Below are 18,979 nucleotides of genomic sequence, written 5' to 3'. Positions count from 1 at the left end.
AATCATCTTATCTTACTTGGGCTTAAAATTAAACTGGAAATGAAAATAATAGGTCAACAATAGATGACATTTGGAAAAGATGGCTTTTCTTTTTCTCACCTGTCACCAACATATAATAAACAGTATCCTGTTTTGACACTAAAACAATAGTGAAATTGGAATTTCACAGATAAGCACATAAAATCTTCTTCTTCCAGATGGTGACAGAGGGCAGGGCAGGCATATATTGGCTCACATGGTCATGCTCATTCAGAAACTGAAAAGACTAGTCCAATTTCCTGCAGTGTCCAAACCTTACATGGGGATTGTAAAAGAATAGCTATACAATGCCCAGTTCTCTTCAGCTTGCTATCCTTCACCAAAACTAAATGGACCTAAACCAACTGGAATTTTGCCAATCAAATAAATTTAGAATTAGAGTTTAAACTGTGTAAGACTTCAGTGTAAGATAAATGTTTGAGAGAAAACATAAATAATTCCTTCCTGGTTCCCTCTAACACAGAGATCATCAAATCTAATTTGTTTTGCATGCTGAATAGTGGAAGCTTTCTGGTCTCTGGTTGCTGTCATCATACAACAAATTATTATACATCAAAGAAATGAGCTCTGCCTCAAAAATGATGCCAAAAGTTCATGAGCTAGAAAATAATGAAAAAATTGCACCTATGAAATTACTGAAAACATTTGAAGAAATGAGTTAACGGTGATTGCTCACCAGTTCCTTTCAAATGTCTCCAATGGTGTGCTAAGAAAGAAAGAATTGCAATATAAGTACCAGATGTGAATTTGTGGCTAGAATTCAAGCTTTATGAAAACTTCTAATCGAAAATTAATGGTTCCATATTTTATTGTAAATTCTTCCTGCTGAATTCCAGAGGAGTACTAATCTGTTTAAGTCAAAACAATAAATACTCTTGTGGCAGCGTAAAATCTAAAAATCAACACCACACTATCTTTAAGCCTGTCCCAAAATTAATTTTAGTTTTTAAGGTGTGATAGTGCTCTTGTTTGAGTGTAAAGAAAAGGGGAGGGAGAGCCATAGATGGGGGGGGAGCATTGGCTGCCACCAGCAGTAGAGTGATTTGCTCTGTTTTTTACTTGTTGCATTTGAACCACACTGATCCATCTCCTCTGATATATTTTCAGCTCTCCTCTGCGTCCTCCTGTCCACTCTCATTTGCCTCTTGCTCTAGATTCATTCCAGGATCTGTGCCATCTTCACCAAGGCTAAGAAATGGAACCCGTCTCAATGGTCAATCAACGAGTCCAATATTGAGCACATCAAGACCTTCTCCTGTTTGAGGATTCTGATTTCGGCAGATCTCTTCTGGACTCCCTAATTTAGAACGCTTAATAAGGCAAGACCATGCATAAACACTATAAATAGGTTTTTCTACAACAGGGGAGGGAAGTATATTCCTGGAGCGGTGCAAGCTTTTAATCTGAAAGTGGCCCCCATTATTCTTTATGGCTCAGACATTTGAATTAAAGCTATATCTGATGATATTAACCAACCCTTAGCATAATTTCTTAGGATATCTTGAATATCCCTGTTGTGTGTCTAACACTGTATTGTGAACAAAATTTGGACAGCTTTCCTTGGAAGCAAGAGCATGGCTATATGCCTTAAAACTGATATTAAAATTGCTCTGTGCTGAAGATGGTTTGTTAGATACTCTAAATCTAAATCAACTTGGATGAAAGCCCTGGATGAGAAACTGATGATAGTTGGAATGTCGATTGATAATATGATTTATGAATCAATGAGGTTCGAAGGGAAGGGAAGGGAAGGGAAGGATCTATTGTATAGCATCTTATTTATTCCTGACCTTTCCTACACAGTTATCTTTATGTATTTTTCAGGTTATTTATTTGCACAACCATGTTTCTATTACCAGAGACAGATAAAAACAGAATAAAAAAAAACCATTCTGCTGTCTTTTAAACACAAAAGGAACAATTCAGTACATCCATCAACTACTATAAAAGACACTTGTGGCAGCAGCAGTGAAGCTAAACATTCTGGAACTAAACTGAGTGACTTCTCCATTTGCATTTCAATGTGCCACATATTCATTCAGCCCAGAGCTGCTCCATAAAAAGTACTGCTGTATGAACTCTCTGGAAATAAACTGAAAAGCTTGGATGTCACTTTCAACAATAGAGCACAACACAGAAGAATTAGGTTTCTGCTTAGAGTTCATTGTGGCCTGTTTTTTTGTTGTTGTTTTGTTATAGTCTCATAATAAAGTATTTACAAGATTCACAATTTCCAGAGTGTTTCTTTTTCTGTTTAGGTATTGCAAAGGTACACGGAGGAAAATTTATTTGCTTGTTAAGACTTTCAGAGCTACTTTGTTATGAAATACTTCCTGACATTCTTCATACTCAGGCTGTGGACTCCCTAAAAATAATGTAATCTTAAGGACACTGTCCTGAAAATAAGCCCTATTGAATAGACTTCAGTGGGATTTGGAGAAGACCCACATGTGATGGCACTGTGAGCCAGTTCTCAGTGTCAGTTGTAGTGTGGTATATTGAGGGGAAGCAATTGCTTACGGCAGTGGTGTGGGTGTACATTTCAGTTTAAGCGTCTCTTCTCTATTAGGATGTTACATTAACCATGCATTGGAGATTAGGATTGGGTTGCAGAGGAGTCCCACTGTACTGCACAGTGCTGCACACACTGTATATTCATTGTACCCAATATGCTGAATGGCAAAGAAGGACTCAGGGTTACCCAATGCAATTCATTGGCTGTAGGGTCAGGGGAGCACTTATTCATCACACATAGCTTAAACAAAGTATAGATATTGTTGCTAAGAGATGTTAGCAAATAGAGGTTAGACAAATGCATGCAGGTCAAGATTATTTGCCCAAGTTAACCAACCCCCACCCCCCCAACAGCAATATTTCTGCATGCTTGGGGTGAACAGCAGAAGAGAGTGATCATTAGCATGCCTTGCCTCTGTGACTTTCACAGAAGGACATGGCTTATTTATTTTTATCTAACCCTTTCTTTAAGGATACCACACATAGCATTGTTCTTGGTCCTTCTCATTTGTCCTCACAACAACCTTGTGAGGCTGAGAGCGGGACCACAAGTGACGCCTGACACAGGTTGGACACTTGCCAGCTTCCCTCAAGTTTTGATGGGAAATGTAGGCAGCTTGGCAGAATGTTGGACAAGTGACAGTTGAAAAGTCCATTGGACAGCAGTCAGAGAGTCAAGCTGCAAGACCAGGATGCCTACATTTCCCATCAAAACTTGAGGGAAGCTGACTAGTGTCCAACCTGTGTCAGGCATCACTTGTGGTCCCACTCTGAGTGTTGGTGACTGCCCCAAGATCACTCAGGAAGCTTCATGACTAACTGGAGACCTGAACACAGGTCTCCCTATTCCTAGTTCAGGTCTCTAACTGCTACACCACACCAGATTTCTCATTGAATATGAACGCTAATCTGGGTGTACTTTTTATCTGTATCCAGTAAAACAACTGTTATGTGCCTACATTTGTATGCCTGCCTGAAGTGTTTCCTACCAGAGCTTTATTGTTGCCTCTTTTTTATTGATGTGAAAATGCAAAGTGCTATGTGATATCAACAGGCCTTTTTAAATGGCAGTATTTGCCATAGAACTAGCAGCACCTGTGAGGGGGAGGGTCTCCTGAGGGGGAATGGTGAAACCTTCTATATGAGTACTGGGAATTTTTTTGAAACAAAAAGAAAACGACTAGATATTCATATACCCCTCACAAATAATGCTTTTGTGGATAAAAGAAGCAAAGAGTGTTTTTTAATCTCTATAAATATTGGTATCTTATACAACTAAAAAACACAGGAGGGAAATGGACAAAAATAGAATCAGAGTTCATCAATTTGCTTAAAATATGTAGAAAGGAGTCCAGTTGCTGGAAAGGAATACTGCAATTTCTAACCAATTCCAATATAATTCATCAATAATTGTGAAAATGAAGTCTGTGGCCACGAGGTGGCTCCCTTTTGTATTCTAGTGAAACAGCTTCTAACATTTCCATTCCTTCTGTGTTTACAGTAACAACTTCAACATAATATTCTCACAGTTGCAGCTATGAATGAAACTACTTTCACCAAAAACCTGTTGTAAACAAAAATTTGGAAGGAATCAAGCTCATTCGGCAGTGAAAATCATTGTGTGTGAAGAGTATGATCATGTAAATGTAATTGAGAATCGCTAAAAAAAGCTAGCACCACAGTTACAGAATCCAGAGTCATAGTCTGAATATTTATTTATATTTAAATTTTCATTATGTGGGATTTGTAGTAGTCTCTCTCCACATATGCAAACTTCAGCAGCGAGAGTTTCAGATTGCTGTGTTATCTTTCAGATTTTTCTGTTATGAAGACAGGCACTCCAAGGGTGAAGATTTTATTTTATTATCTCATTTTATTTTACTTCATTTATACTCCACCTTTTTCCTCAATGGGGACCCAAAGTGGCTTACATCAGAGCATTTCACTTTCTATAAGCTAAGCAGAGAAGCCATGTAATACTTTTTATTAGGAACAACCAAAATGACACAAAATGGCGTGCAAGCTTTCAAGTTCTCCAGAACTCATTCTTCAGGCTGGATGTTAATAACAAAAAAGGTGGGAGGGGTGAGATGTTTCAGGCCATGATGTTAAGGCCTTGTCTTGCCAACATTGTGTGAAATGCTGAGTAGTTAAGCAAACTTGAGATGGTATTGGTGTTTGGGGAAGGAAGGGACCTCAGCAGGGTATAATGCCATAGGGTCCCTCCCTCCAAAGCAGCCATTTTCTCCTGGTGAACTGATCTCTGTGTTATAATTCCAGGAGATCTCCAGCCACCACCTGGAGGTTGGAACCCTTAGAACTTGCACAGCTTGGGAGCAGCAGCCAAAAAGAGCAGATGGTGACAGGGCTAAGAGGAGAGAGCCAGTCAGGTAATCAGGAGCCCCTATGGCTAGAAGTTTTGAGGGAAGAATGGGGGAGTTCAAGATGGGGGCACTGGATTCCAAATTCAAAAGTGAGATCATGCCTTTATTGTGTATTAAGTGCCATCAAGTCACAGCCATGTTATGGTAATCCCATAAGGTTTTCAAGGCAGGAAATGAACAAAAGTGTTTTGCAGTTGCTGGCTCTACATAATAACCCTGGCAATTTCTCATATCCAAGTACTAACCAGAGCCAACCCTGCTTGGCTTCCAATATTTGATGAGATCAGGCTAGCCTTGGCTGTGCCTTTTATTATAACTAAAACAGTATGCACATTTTAAGTTCTCAAGAATTCTTTCACCGGGCACTGGATTGGGGTTGCCAACTCCAGTTGAGTAAATTCCTGGAGATTTGGGGTGGAGCCAGTGGAGGGCAGGGTTTGGGGAATGGAAAGATCTCAGTGGAGTGTAATGCCATAGATTCCATCCCCCAAAGCCCCCGAGGAAACTGATCTCTCTAGCATGGGGATCAGGTGTAATTCCAGGAGATCTTCAGGCCACTCCTGGAAGCTGAAGAACAAGATTCGGATCCAGTAGCACCTTAAAGACCAACTAGATGAGTAGATTTTCCAAGATAAGAGCTTTTGAGAGTCAGATACCACCTGGAGGCTGGCAACCCTACTCTACACAGACAGCAAATTGCAAAGGGGGCTGTTTTTGCACAGTATGACTTCAGAATGTATGGGTGGTCCTGCTTTGCAACAAAATTTCAAATAAACCTTGAATACAGCAGAGCAGAATGGGAATGCTTCTTCAGTCGCCTGCACATAGGGTTGAAGCAGGTGAAGGACTCTTGTGAAAAGTCAGTACAATGGAGTCTAGACAAGTACTGTATCGAAGTGCTATAACAATGCAACAGATCAATTGTGCCAAAGCTACATTTCATTTTTATCACATTTTAATAGTAACTTTCCATATAATATTTAACAAAATGTAGTAACATAAAATTGTAGAGCCAATGTGGTGTAGTGGTTAAAGTGTTGGACTAGGATCTGTGGGATCCTAGTCTGAATCCCTGCTCTGCCATGGAAGCTCACTGGGTGACCTTGGTAGTCAAATACTCTCAGCCTAACCTACCTCACAGGGTTGTTGTGAGGGCAAAATGGAGGAGGGGAGAACAATGTAAGCCATTGGGTAAGCCTCCCAGTGAGAAAGGTAGGGTATAAACAAACAAGCAAAAATGAATAAACTCTGTTTCATGCAAAGAAAATTAAAATTTTAAAATAAGAATATAAAGGAAACATATCCTGGAGAAGACCAGACCAGAACCTTTCTATCTGACGTACTAGTTTTCTCTTTTTTGTCTACAGAAACCACTCGGCCCTCTGAACCCTGCCTTCTGTTGCAAGCGCAACAGTCCAGAGAGAGGTAACTTTGTCCCACACCGACAAAACTCGTTCCCTGATTTTTCCAAGTACAGAGTCAGCGCTTCTCAATGGCATTTTGCTTTACATGGCATTTTAGAGGCACTTTTATTGGACAGGAGATTCAGTACCCCACATTAGATACCTAAAATAGGAAGGATTTCTGGACCCCAAGATACTTCCGCCAGTTCACAATAGCTGCTGTCTTGCGAACCTACTCCCTCTCTCACGCGCGCGCGCGCACACACACGCACACACCCACACACACACAGGTCCTGTACTGAGGGAAGTGCGACTTCATCTCCTAACTGTGATAGTCATACAGAGAGAGCCCTCAGGGAACCATTTCCTTACAATTAGCTTCGGGGAGGAAACATCAGCCACCTATCCTGGGACATTAACTTCACAAAGGAATGGGGCAGTCCGACTGTTATGCAGAGACATGCACACCTGAAGGGCCAACCAGGCTTCCTTGCTGAATCTGCTCCTCGCCACTTTTATTAGCTCCGTGGAGCAGGTCGAAACGTTTCTCTCTCTTCGTTCTTTCATATTTATAGCAAACGTGAGTCGAGGGAGAGATCCTGCAACCCGGAAACGCCCTCTTCTCTCCCTCCCGCTGGCAAGAAGAGAGTGGCCACGCGAGTTTCTTGACTTGGAGAGAACTGGAGGAAGGTGAGTAGGGCCTGCAAGCTACTGGGGTAGCAGTGGGAGGGGTGGAGGTAGAAAGGAGGAAAATACTCCAACGGACTGCAGTTATGGATAGGGAATTCCATTTCTAGGGTTGCCTACTCTGGGTTGAAAAATTCCTGGAGATTAGGGGGCAGAACCTGACGAAGGTAAGTTTTGGGGAGGGACCTCAGCGGGGTATAATGCCATAGAGTTCGCTCTCTGGAGCTGCTGTTTTCTAAGGAGTCGTCGTAATTCTAGATCTCCCGGCCCCAACTGGAGGATGGCAACTGTATGCCAGTTTCATGCCAGCAAAGGAGGCAGAGGGAGATCTGCCTTCTCTTCCACGGTATTTATGCCTCTGTGCAGGAATATGTGTGTGCAGCCCCTCACTCTTCCCTCCCTCTATTGGGGGGCATGTGAGATTGTTGCTCAGGAGTACCTATGGCTTTGGCTATTCAGATGAAGAACAGTATAAAGAGGTCACACAATAAATTGTTTTAAAGCATGCTGCACTTCTTCTCCTTTTGTTTCCTATTCAGTCATAAGTATGAGTAAAAGCAAACCTTTGAACCTAGCAGAGAGTCTCCCCCCTACCCACCCAATATTCCTGTTCCTTTAACAGCATGCTGAGATGCAGAAAGGTGCTCCGATAAAGTGTCTTTTCCCCCTAATGAAATTTATTTATTCATTTATAGCTTGCTTTTCTAACTGAGACTCTGGGCAGATTACAAAACAACAATTAGACAGCAATTCAGTTAGACAACGTAAGATACCAGATAAACAATGCAATAAGATTTGGATTACAGAATTAGAAAAGAATGCACAAAAAAACCCTTGTTTTAAGGTGTGACCTTCCATAATGCAGAAAATGGGTTACAAGGTAAAAGATACTGTAGTATAAGCAAAGTTACTTTGATGGGAGGGGCATAGAGTCAGTTGCCAAGTGTGTGTTAAAACAGGGAGGAAAAGGGGCCACAACGATCACAGAAGTAAAGAAACAGCCCAAATGCCAATGGTGCAAAATAAGGAAGGATAGTTTATTGTTCAGGTAAAAAAAAAATCCTTAACCTTTTTGGACACAGGATCTGAAGTTTTACAATCTATTCCAATTATTTTTTCAATAACACTTTGCTAAATAAAATGTTTAGTCAATGGGACACTTATTCTCTTCGATCTGATAATATGAATTTGAGGGAATGTTTGGATCATAGCAATATTTCCAAATGTGTGACTCAATAGAATTTTATCAGGTCTTCCCCAGGGATATTTACCTGTGGTAATTGTATTTATTGTAAATTTACATGTAATATGAGATTTTTTATCAGTCCTTTGGATTAGAAAAAAATATCTACTAAGGGATTTTACAAGATGTAACCCTACACAAGTGGAAATCTAAGAACATGCATCACAGAACACATAAGTAATAGTACGGTGAAAAGAATAAATGCCCCATTGGCTAAACGTTTTATTGAAAATAGCTGTGGCCTTTCTGATTTTACATTTCAGGTTGTACTAAAATAGAGAATGAGAAACTGTTACTGAAAAAAGAATCAGACTGGATTATAGGACTTCAGACTCTGGAAAATAGTAACAGTCTTCTTAATAAGAGCTAAACTCTTTTTCCAGAGCACCTTGATCTTTGATCATCTACCACTTTTGTGGAAATTTTCCTTTAATGTATTCCCCCATCAATTTCAGAAAAATTCTGCTTTGAGTTCCATGGTGAATTTACTCATTGTGTGATTTCTTTGTTATGGTTCTCAACTACAGTGACATCTTAATACCAATAGTGTAAAACAATCGTCTATCTAAAATCTTTTCCATATTTTTCCACATGTAGAGATTTTTTTTCAATAGAGGATAGGGTTGCCAGCCTCCAGGTAGTGGCTGGAGATCTCCCAGAATTACAACTGGTCTCCAGGCCACAGAGATCAGTTCACCTGGAGAAAATGGCTACTTTGGTGGGTGTACTTATGGAATTATGCCATGCCAAGGTCCTTTCGCTACCCAAACCCCACTTTTCCAGGTTTCTCCAGGTTTCACCCCCCAGATCTCCAGGAATGTCCCAAGTTGGAGCTGGCAACCCTAACAGAGGAACATTCAGTCTTGTGAGCTGGCCACCTACAGTCTCAAATACATCTCTAGTAGATCAGGGTGGGGATAATTGTGAGCTCGTACCCTGACTGAGTAAGGATCCCACAGGGAGAACTAGGCCTAAATGTGGTACAAAAGGTGCAAATCAACTGATCATATTTTTCCCGCCAGGAAGCAGAATAACAGCAGAAGTCTGCCTGGATCTCTCTCCTCTTGGTGTTGGAGTAAAAACAGCCCCGCTATGTATCCTGCTCTGGTATGGCAAAGATCCTTGGGGAGATGTGCTGGGGACGGTTTGGGTCACCCCTTCTCATTTAAACAGTCTTGATGAGCCTCTCTTTCTTTTGGCTTCTGGAGTTGCAAATGTGAGTTTCCCTCATGAAGCTTTGAGCTCTGCAGTAAAAATACTCAGAATCTCCATCACTTTTCTGGATGTGGGTAGAGTTGAGATTAATGAGGGAGACATTTTTTTGTCTAATTCCAGGGGCCAGTGACTTTCATGGATGTGACTGTCTGCTTCACTATGGGAGAATGGGCCTTGCTGGATCCAAGCCAAAGAGATTTGTACTGGGAAGTCATGGTGGAGAATTATAAGCTTGTAACCTCTCTAGGTAAGGATTCATAGTTGTTCAAGGTCTAAATTATGATCGGTCATGTTATTAGGATGTCAGTAGGAAAGTGCCCTAGACACACCAGTAGAGTTGTGAGAACTTGGGGAAAAATCAGGGAGAAAGTAATTGCTTTCCTTTTTTTTCCCCTGAGGCCTATTTTTCCAACAGAAAAATTTGCAAGATTTGAGGAAGCGCTGAAAAGAAACTCCTGTGAAATACTTTGGCTTTTAGAATGAGTAAAATGCTTCTTAAAGCAAGGGTTTTCTCACTCAAAATGGATAGCATGAAAAAGTCTGAGGACTTTTTTTATTTTCCCAATGGAAAAATTGGAAATTGGAGGGGCACTGAAAAAACTCATACAAGATTTTCAAGATTTTTTTATTTAAACGTAAATAATTTTGGCAACAATTAATATGCTATAATGTGTTTAATGTTAATACATTATTGAAAGAGTTGAGAGTGTTCAATGATATAAAGGTAGGTTGCTGAGTTGGCCCGCAGGATTTAAGTCCAGTGACATCTTAGTGACCAACAAGATTTTCAGGTTATGTACTTTTGAAAGTCAAAGTTCCATTCTTCAGATTGGTATCTTTGACTCTTGAAAGCTTATACCTTGAAAATAGGGGTGCCAGGTCCCTTAAGTCCCCCAGTAGGAGACTGGGACGCTGGCACTTACCCTGTGCCGGCTTCTCAATTCTTTGTCGGTGTGCATGATGATATCACTTCCAGGAAGTGACATCACGTGGGTTAAAGGGCAGCCCAGGAGCACACACATGCTCCCCAAAGGGCTGACCCCCCCCCACGAGCCCAGTTTGGCCCAAAACGGGCCCATTGCGGGTCACGGGAGTGCACCGCAGTGGGGCGTGAGGGTGCGCTACGCTGCCCAGGGATGTGCCTGCGCCACTGGGGGGCATGCCCCCCTGCTGGCCAGGTAAGTGGGGGTGGGGGAGGTGGGAGTAGGGGATCCCCCACCCCTGGCAGGGGAATGGCAAGCCTACTTGAAAATCTTGTTGGTCTCTAAGGTACCACTGTACTCAATTCCTGCAATGTGATAAACTTTAGCATAACACGCTGGCAATCCTATTAATTGTGATTCTATGAGAGAGTTTCTGTACAAATAATACACTTTCAGTGCAATCGTAATCAGAGTTACTCCAGTCAAAGCCCACTGAAATCAATGGGCTTATGCTGGCATAACTCTGTTTAGGATTGCAGTGTTTCTTTTCTTTCCTACATAATTGATTTTCTGCCTTGAATTTTTATGTTTTCCTATCTATCAGCAAAAATCAAAGATAATTGTACTATGGTAGAAAGAGTTTGCAATTCTTTCTTGAGTATACTTGCAAATTTTTAATACAAACTAAAGCTATCTATACTTTTAAATTCCATAAGTATGCCAAATAGTACAATTGTATATGCTGACAAAGTTATAAGTGTATTTTATGCTGTTCATTCAATAGGAGAAGTTTAGGTTTGATAGGAAAGTAAGTATTGCTTGTATTTCACTCCTCCCACCCCCACCCCCCAAAAAACAGGGAAAGGGAGACTTGGTCCAAGGCTTCAAAATGTCTAGATGTTTTACATCTCTAAACATCTGCATCTGTTCCTTCTGGCTAGGCAGGATTCTAAAGTCTCTTCATAAAAAAATAGAGTCCTTCCATGATAACTCATGTTAGAATAAAGACAGCAGGTAAAAGGACTGGGTTGTCATAAAACTTGCCATTTTATATAACATTTTTGCATGTTCATAGTGCTTCATCTATGTTACCATCTTGTAATCTTTACAGACTCCTGTAAAATAAGCCACTATGACTGTCCCCATTACTGTGGAAGGGGGACTCAGAAAATATTGGCTTGGCTAAGGCCACCTATTGAGTTGGTAGAATCCAGATCATGTCTGTCAAATGCAACTCTGTCCATGCTTTTGGAAACCAGCCAAGGTTTCAGGCCAAGAACCTTTCTTCTGAAATCCTTTTAACTGGAAATGCCATGGATTGAATCTAGGACTTTGTCATTTACATTGAGCTACATCCTATACTTCCGGCCATCATTTTAATTCAAGCTTGGCCTACAGATAGGCAAGCAGTACAGTGATGTTTTCTGGACAGTAAGTGTAGAATTGCTGAACAACATAGTGATTTGTATTCCTGGCTAGTGGAAGACATAGAAGCCTTCTTGATCCAGTGTACTATATTTGATGGGATCTTATCTGTGGCAGCTCAGTTAGCAGGGCTTTGCCGCCACAGCAGTGAAGTTGCTATCTAGCAGCCAGGCGGGAGGCAGGGGGGAGCTGGTGCTGTGATGGTGAAGCTGGGGGTTTGCAGGGTTGGGGGGAGCCACCACTGTGAAAGTGAGACCAGCTGGGCTAGGAGGAAGGATAGAGCACCCCCCCCCCCGAGTGATTCTCATGAGTCTCTGTTTGTTCCTTCCTAATGGTGTTTTTAGCTAACAGGCATTCTATTTGCAGCTATTAAAGTAGCTCTAGTTAATATCATGATCCAGTTCACCAATGGAAGTACACAAAAACATTTGTACATAAATTCCGGTATTATCTATAGCTAAATTTAATTTCTTCCTTGCAATTTCATGAGATTTCTCTTTTTATTCTCTCACAGATGATGTGTGGAAGAATAGGAATCAGGGAGAGCCATCATGGGTGTCACTGAAAAGAACCATGGGGGAAGAGAAACTGCATAGCTGCTCAATTTGTGCTACAAACTTTTCTCAGAAATCAAGCCTTATTTCTCATCAAAGAATTCACACAGGGGTTAAAGCCTATAAGTGTTTGGACTGTGGAAGGAGCTTCAGTCAAAGAGGCAGCTTAACTTCTCATCGAGGAATCCATGCAAAAGAGAAACTGTATAAATGCCTGCAGTGTGGAAAGAGCTTCCATTGGAGAAGCTCTCTTACTTTTCATCACAAAATCCACACAGAGGAGAAAACATTTAGCTGCTCAGTGTGTAGCAAGAGATTCCTTCATAAATCATACCTCATTAAACATCAGAAGATCCACACAGGAGAGAAACCATATAAATGCTTTGTGTGTGGAGTCAGTTTTAGTAACAGTGCACACTGCGATCGACACCAAGAAATCCACAGAGGAGAGAAACCGTATCAGTGCTTGGATTGTGGGAAATGCTTTGGGAGACGTGACACCCTCAATTGCCATCAAAGAACTCACAAAGAGGAAAAACCGTATAAATGCTTCGAATGTGGAAAGAGCTTCCGTTTGAGCAAAGACCTTGGCCAACATAAAAAACTCCATGCAGGAGTGAAGCCACATAGCTGCTCTGAATGTGGAAAGAGTTTCTCTGTTAAATCAACTCTTATGCAACATCAAATGCTCCACACAGGTGAGAAACCCTATCAGTGCTTGGAGTGCAAAAAGAACTTCAGTCGGAGGAGCACTTTAACATCTCATCAAGCAATACACAAAAAAGAGAAGTTTTATAAATGCTTGGAATGTGGAAAGAGATTCATTTGGAGAAAATCTTTTACTTCTCATCAAAGAATCCACACAAAGGAGAAACCATACAGCTGTTCAACATGTGGCAAGAGCTTTTCTTATAAATCCAACCTTATTAAACATCAGATGATCCACACAGGAGAGAGACCATATAACTGCTTAGAGTGTGGACGCAGTTTTAATAACAGTGCACACTGCAGTCGACACCAAGAAATCCACAGGGGAGAGAAACCATATCAATGCTTGGATTGTGGGAAGAGGTTTGGTCGACGTGACATCCTCAATTGCCATCAAAGAACCCACAAAGAAGATAAACTGTATAAATGCTTCGAATGTGGAATGAGCTTCCGTTTAAAACAGTCTCTCACTTTTCATCACAAAAGCCACACAAAGGAGAAAACATTTAGCTGCTCAGTGTGTAACAAGAGTTTCTTTCGTAAATCATACCTTATTAAACATCAGAAGATCCACACAGGAGAGAAGCCATATAAATGCTTGGACTGTGGACGCAGCTTTAGTAATAGTACACACCTCAGTCGACACCAAAAAATTCACAGCGGAGAGAAACCATATCCATGCTTGAATTGTGGGAAGAGCTTTAGAAGACGTGATACCCTCAATTACCATCAAAGAATCCACACAAAAGAAAATCGGTATACATTTGGATAGAAATTCAGGCAGCGTGGTAGCCTTAACTGCCATCAACAAATCAACAAAGGAATCCAGGACAGTTCAACACAGATTGGGAGAAGCTGAAACAATATTTAGTGAAGAAATGGGAGGTGGGAGGAGAACTGTGGCAGTTTGAAAATTACTGAAATACAATAAAAGTAGAGGGAGGTGACTTTACCGGGGGGTGGAGAGGTAAATGAGAATTTCTAAGCAACTATTTTATTAGACTATTATATATAGCATTAAGTATTATAGGTGTTATTACAAGAATTATAATGATAGAAATTAACTAATTATAAGGATAGAAACTAATTAATTTCATTTCTGGCAATAATTGTATAATGGAGATAATTTTATAATTGCAATGAATGAATTTAAGTAAGGTGGGAAAATATATATTAATGTATAGATTATGTATTAAATTGATTGAATTGGTTTGGAGGTATATATGGGTCAAATTGGTTGACTATTTTTGGTGGATAGTTGCATAATGAAAGAATAATACAATTATATAATTAAAACAGTATGAAGATGAGATATGTAGAAAAAGAAATATATAGAGTATAAGTTAAATTGGTTGACTTATATTGAATGTACTGTTTATAGAAGTATCTAAAAATATGCTAAATGAGGGATAAATTGTTTGCTCCATATTGAAGATGAGATTATAAGATAGAGTACAGAGTACCAAAATTAGCTAAATGATTATTATCAAAAGAAAATATGCCGAGAATGTATTATTTAGTTATGCATTATTTAGTTGTTAAAGTAAGTAGGAAGACAGAAGGAGCACTGTGTTATATAGATAAGCTTAGAAGAAAGTGAAAGTTTACGTTTGATAGATAGAATAAATTAGAAATGAGTAAGGGAAAAGGGACAAGGGGTTGGAAAACTGTTGGAAGTCAACAAAAGGGGGGGAAAGGGAGGGGGTTAGAATTGGAAAAATTAAAGGAAACTGATTGTAATGTACAATTTAATGATATCTAATCCAATAAAATTATTTTAAAAAAAAACAAATCAACAAAGGAGAAAATGTGTAAGTACTTTAATTGTGGAAAGAGTTTCAGCTAGAGAAGATCCCTTACCTACCATCAAAGAATCAACACAAGAGAGAACCCCATCACTGCTGAGAGTGTGAAAAGAGCTTCAGTAAAGGCACACGTCATAGTCAACATCACAACATCCATATACAAACAAGGCAATAGAGATGCTCCACACAAGTTGGAAATTTTACACCACCACCTCAGATAACTAGTAGAGAGGAACCAGATGAACATTTCACATATTAGGAAAACCTAGCTGAAGTTCCAACATTGTGAAAGGGTTCTTAATGGACAAGTTCAAAACCACAGAAATGCTCTGTGTGAGACTCCCAACTATTTTAACTAGCCTCCTCCAAGTACCAGAACTGTAGAAATATGAGGAAGAAAGCCCTTTTCATGGTTGTACTACAGCTTTGGAAGTCCTTCCCCTGAGATACCCAAAAACTAGCAACCTTGTGCCACTTGACAACAGACAACATGTTCTGTTCTGTCAGTTTTTTCAAATTGCTTCAGATATCTGATATATCTGCTTTCTTTTTAAAATGCTTTTATATTTTTTTTAGTTTGGTTAAATTTTTATCAATATGCAATGAAGAATGTTTTCATTTGTTTACTGCTTTGGCTTTTTTTGAATACCTAAACATTTTAATCTACAATTGGTTGACAGACATGACAGCCCTCAGGCTACTAAGGAGATAAAAATACCACTCATGAAACATACTCATCCACTGATGTGGCAGGAGAAGGGGGGATTGCATCAAACTGGAAGTGATGCCGCTTCTAGGAGATGCTCTAGGAACCCCAAAATCTCCATGGTCTTTGCCATAGAGATTTTGGGGCTTCCTAGAGCACCACCCAGAAGTGGTGTCTTTTCCAGGTTCAACATAGCTTCCCCCAGTTTCTTTAGCCCTATCAGCAGGTGAGTCCAGAGCCAGCCAGGTAGTAGCTCAGGGTGCACCCAGTATGTGATGGGGGGATGGGTAATTCAGGCTGGCTCATCAAGAACACAGAAAGTCTTTGGGCTGGCTCTGCATTAGAGATATGTCTTCTGAAAATAGTAGCTCTTAGCTTGTATAAGACTGCTATTTCAATTAAGAAACACAGGCTTTTCTGTACTATCGCCTCCAAATTACCCTGGAAATAAAACTCCTTGTGAATTTTATGTTAGAGATCAAAACAGGAGTCTCAACAACTTCTCTTTGTAGCTTTGCAAGTGTGGGCCAGGTTAAGCCTTTATGTGGTTACAGAGAGATCGCCATACACGTGTATTATTAAAGAAAAATTACCTGTAATCAATTAATATAAAAAGGGAACACATACAGTGGAGCAAAAATTCTCTACCTGGTAAAGAGAAAGAAAAAGGAGCAATAAATACAATGTTCATTCACTAGGTTTAAAACTTACTCCAGTATGATAATGAGTTGGCTCAAGCTTGACTCAGCCTTCCATCCTTTCAAGGTCGGTAAAACGAGTACCCAGTTTCCTGGAGGTAAAGAGTAGATGACTGGGGAACGCAATGGCAAATCACCCCTTAACAGAAGTCTGCCAAGAAAACATCATGATGCAGGGTCAGTAATGACTCGGTGCTTTACCTTTTTATGATGGTGAGTTAAGTGGTAGACAGAATAAAAGTATCAGATTTCTGTTTTATCTTTTTGAGCTGCTCCAGGCCTTCTGGTTAACCCATTTTTTCTTCAGCTAGGCCATACACGGGCCTCTTTTCCACCCATCCCTGGCAATTCCTATCAAAACTTGTTTCTCTCTTAAGCTTTCCCATTCTAAAATGAAGCCTTTTCAAGTTTCCCCTCAAACACAGGACAAAGTTTCCCCTTGAAATATCATCAGAACCTTCCTGATGGAAAATTACTAGTTGCTCTCAGTAAAAATACTACCAGTCCATTGCTAAGTCTTCAGGCACAAGAATCAACTCTTGTTCATCTGACTACCAGCCCTTAACATATGAAAAGTTATCCTCCACACTAAGGCAGTCTGAAGACTAGCTAGCAGGAGATGCCAACTGTTGGTTGGGACATTCCTGGAGATTTGGGGGTTAGAGCCTGGAGATGGTGGTCTTCAGGAAGGGGAGGGACCTCAGCAGAATATAATGCCATAAAGTCCACCATCCAAGCAGCCATTTTCTCCAGGGATACTGATCTCTGTAGTCAGTTGTAATTCTGGGAGATTACCAGGTATGTTGTGCTACCTGACAACCCTAATGGTTGAGGGATTGGGGGATAGAGGTGCAGTCAACCACATTTTAAAAAAATTACTTCATTTATACACTACCTTTCTGTGCTATGGGAACCCAATGCAGCTTAGTCTCCTTACATCAGAATGGGTATCTCCAAGATCCTGGTCCAACACCCTCACCGTTTTATACGTTGTTTATAGAAGAGCAAGATTCCGGTCCAGTAGCACCTTAAAGACCAACTACATTTCCAGGGTATGAGCTTTTGAGAGTCAAAGCTCCCTTCATCAAAAACACATACTCTGGAAATCTAATTGATTTTTAAGGTGCTACTGAATCTTGCTCATCTACTGCAGACCAATGCGGCTATCCACCTGAAACTGTGTTATTTATAGTCTACCTTTTTTAGAGTCAAGGCAGATTACAGTGTTGTTCAATTGAGTGTCTATCAAAATTTCCATTGCATATCATTCATCATTCAATAGTACATAAATTGCAGTTCCACACAAATAAAATTGGAGTGGGGGAAGTTTTTTTTTTTTTTTTAACAAAATTGACTTTTAACTTTCTGGGAGTATATCAATTGTATTAGTAACACTATGGTCCAAGCTTGTTTCTGCACCAGTCTTCTCTTTAGCAAATGTGATGTCCCTGTGTACTAGTGCTTAGATTTCTGTGTGCTAGGGTTCTTCTTGAGGGAGATTTCCAACAATCTGAAGGGATTCTGAGCAGAAAACGGTTTGCAGCTTTCATGTGGTGTCTACCTCTTGAATCTTTAATGGTTAAAAACAACAACACAGCCCTGATTCCTAGAGTGGGATGAAATATCACAACAATTGGGAATGCCCTTTTCTGTCCTGCTCACTTGGAATAGAGAGCTTGACTGTGTGAATGGTTTGTCTTGGAAGGAGGGTGAAGGTGAGAAACTGCAATCTCTTGCTGGTGGCCCCAGGAAGAAAGTGGGGAACTCTCTCCATGCAGTTGCGAGGCTCAGAAATGCAACCCTCCACAGGGACCCCCAGTTGTGTTCACTTTATGGCAGGCAACATGGCCATCTGTCTTCTGCAGCAACCCTGGGTAAGGGGGTTGTGACTGTTCCCCCCGCCCCTTCGCATTATTCCACATTTTTTAGTAATGTGAAGAGAGATATAAGAGCTCCCATAAGTAATGCCTGGACTCCGAGGAAATATGTAAGGATAGAAATGTTAATTTTAAAAATGTATTTAAAAGTACACTGTGCCGCTCTATTTGTATGTTTGTAACTAACTGAAGATCCTGCAAATCTCTCCAGTTGGCTCACATGCACAAAAGTAAATAACCATGCAGTGCTCTTGATCTCTTTAGATCTCAGAAGCTAAGCAGGGTTGGCCTTAGTTAGTAATTGGATGGGAGACCTCCAACGGAGACCAGGGTTGCAGAGGCAGGCAATGGCAAACCGCCTATGTTAGTCTCTTGTCATGCAAACCCTGCCAGGGGGTCGCCATAAGTCAGTTATGACTTGAGGGCACTCTCCACCACCACCACTCTCCCTGGAACTTGTGCCATTCAGAGAAATAGGCCCAGCAATATTAATCAGTTCCTTGTATCTCCTTGCAGAAGGAAGCAGAGAGCTTAACTTAACTTGGAATTTACCTTTTAAAAACAAAACTGAAACCTTTCAGTGAGTTTCACGACTGTGTGAGGTTTGGCTAACGAAAGGAAGAAATTGTGACACAGAAATGTGAGATATTTTTTCCCTTTCCCTCTCTGACATTGTCTCTCCGCCTCGAAGTCACTCAGCACAAAAACGGAACCACCAGAACCGCGCAAAAGACATGCAGATTTCAAAGCCACTTCCGTCCCTCTGGTAACGTGAGTTGCAGCTCCGTAGAGAACGTT

At 40.6% G+C, this 18,979-nt stretch overlaps 1 protein-coding gene across 1 annotated transcript in view; it reads left to right on the top strand.

Annotated features, from left to right (window-relative positions):
• Nucleotides 1-14,065, top strand: part of LOC129333963 (zinc finger protein 883-like) — a 29,265-nt gene extending 15,200 nt beyond the window's left edge. The window contains exons 3-7 of the mRNA XM_054985892.1: nucleotides 6,305-6,362; nucleotides 6,926-7,030; nucleotides 9,293-9,486; nucleotides 9,606-9,732; nucleotides 12,348-14,065. Coding sequence (XP_054841867.1) covers nucleotides 6,305-6,362; nucleotides 6,926-7,030; nucleotides 9,293-9,486; nucleotides 9,606-9,732; nucleotides 12,348-13,867 — 2,004 coding nt within the window. The 3' untranslated portion in view covers nucleotides 13,868-14,065. The remainder of the gene's footprint in view (nucleotides 1-6,304; nucleotides 6,363-6,925; nucleotides 7,031-9,292; nucleotides 9,487-9,605; nucleotides 9,733-12,347) is intronic.
• The last annotated feature ends 4,914 nt before the right edge of the window (nucleotides 14,066-18,979 follow it).

Source organism: Eublepharis macularius, chromosome 7 (genome assembly GCF_028583425.1).
Source record: "Eublepharis macularius isolate TG4126 chromosome 7, MPM_Emac_v1.0, whole genome shotgun sequence".
Classification (NCBI taxonomy): Eukaryota; Metazoa; Chordata; class Lepidosauria; order Squamata; family Eublepharidae; genus Eublepharis; species Eublepharis macularius.
Note: the sequence above shows the minus strand (reverse complement) of the source record. Positions and strands in the feature narration are given on the sequence as shown.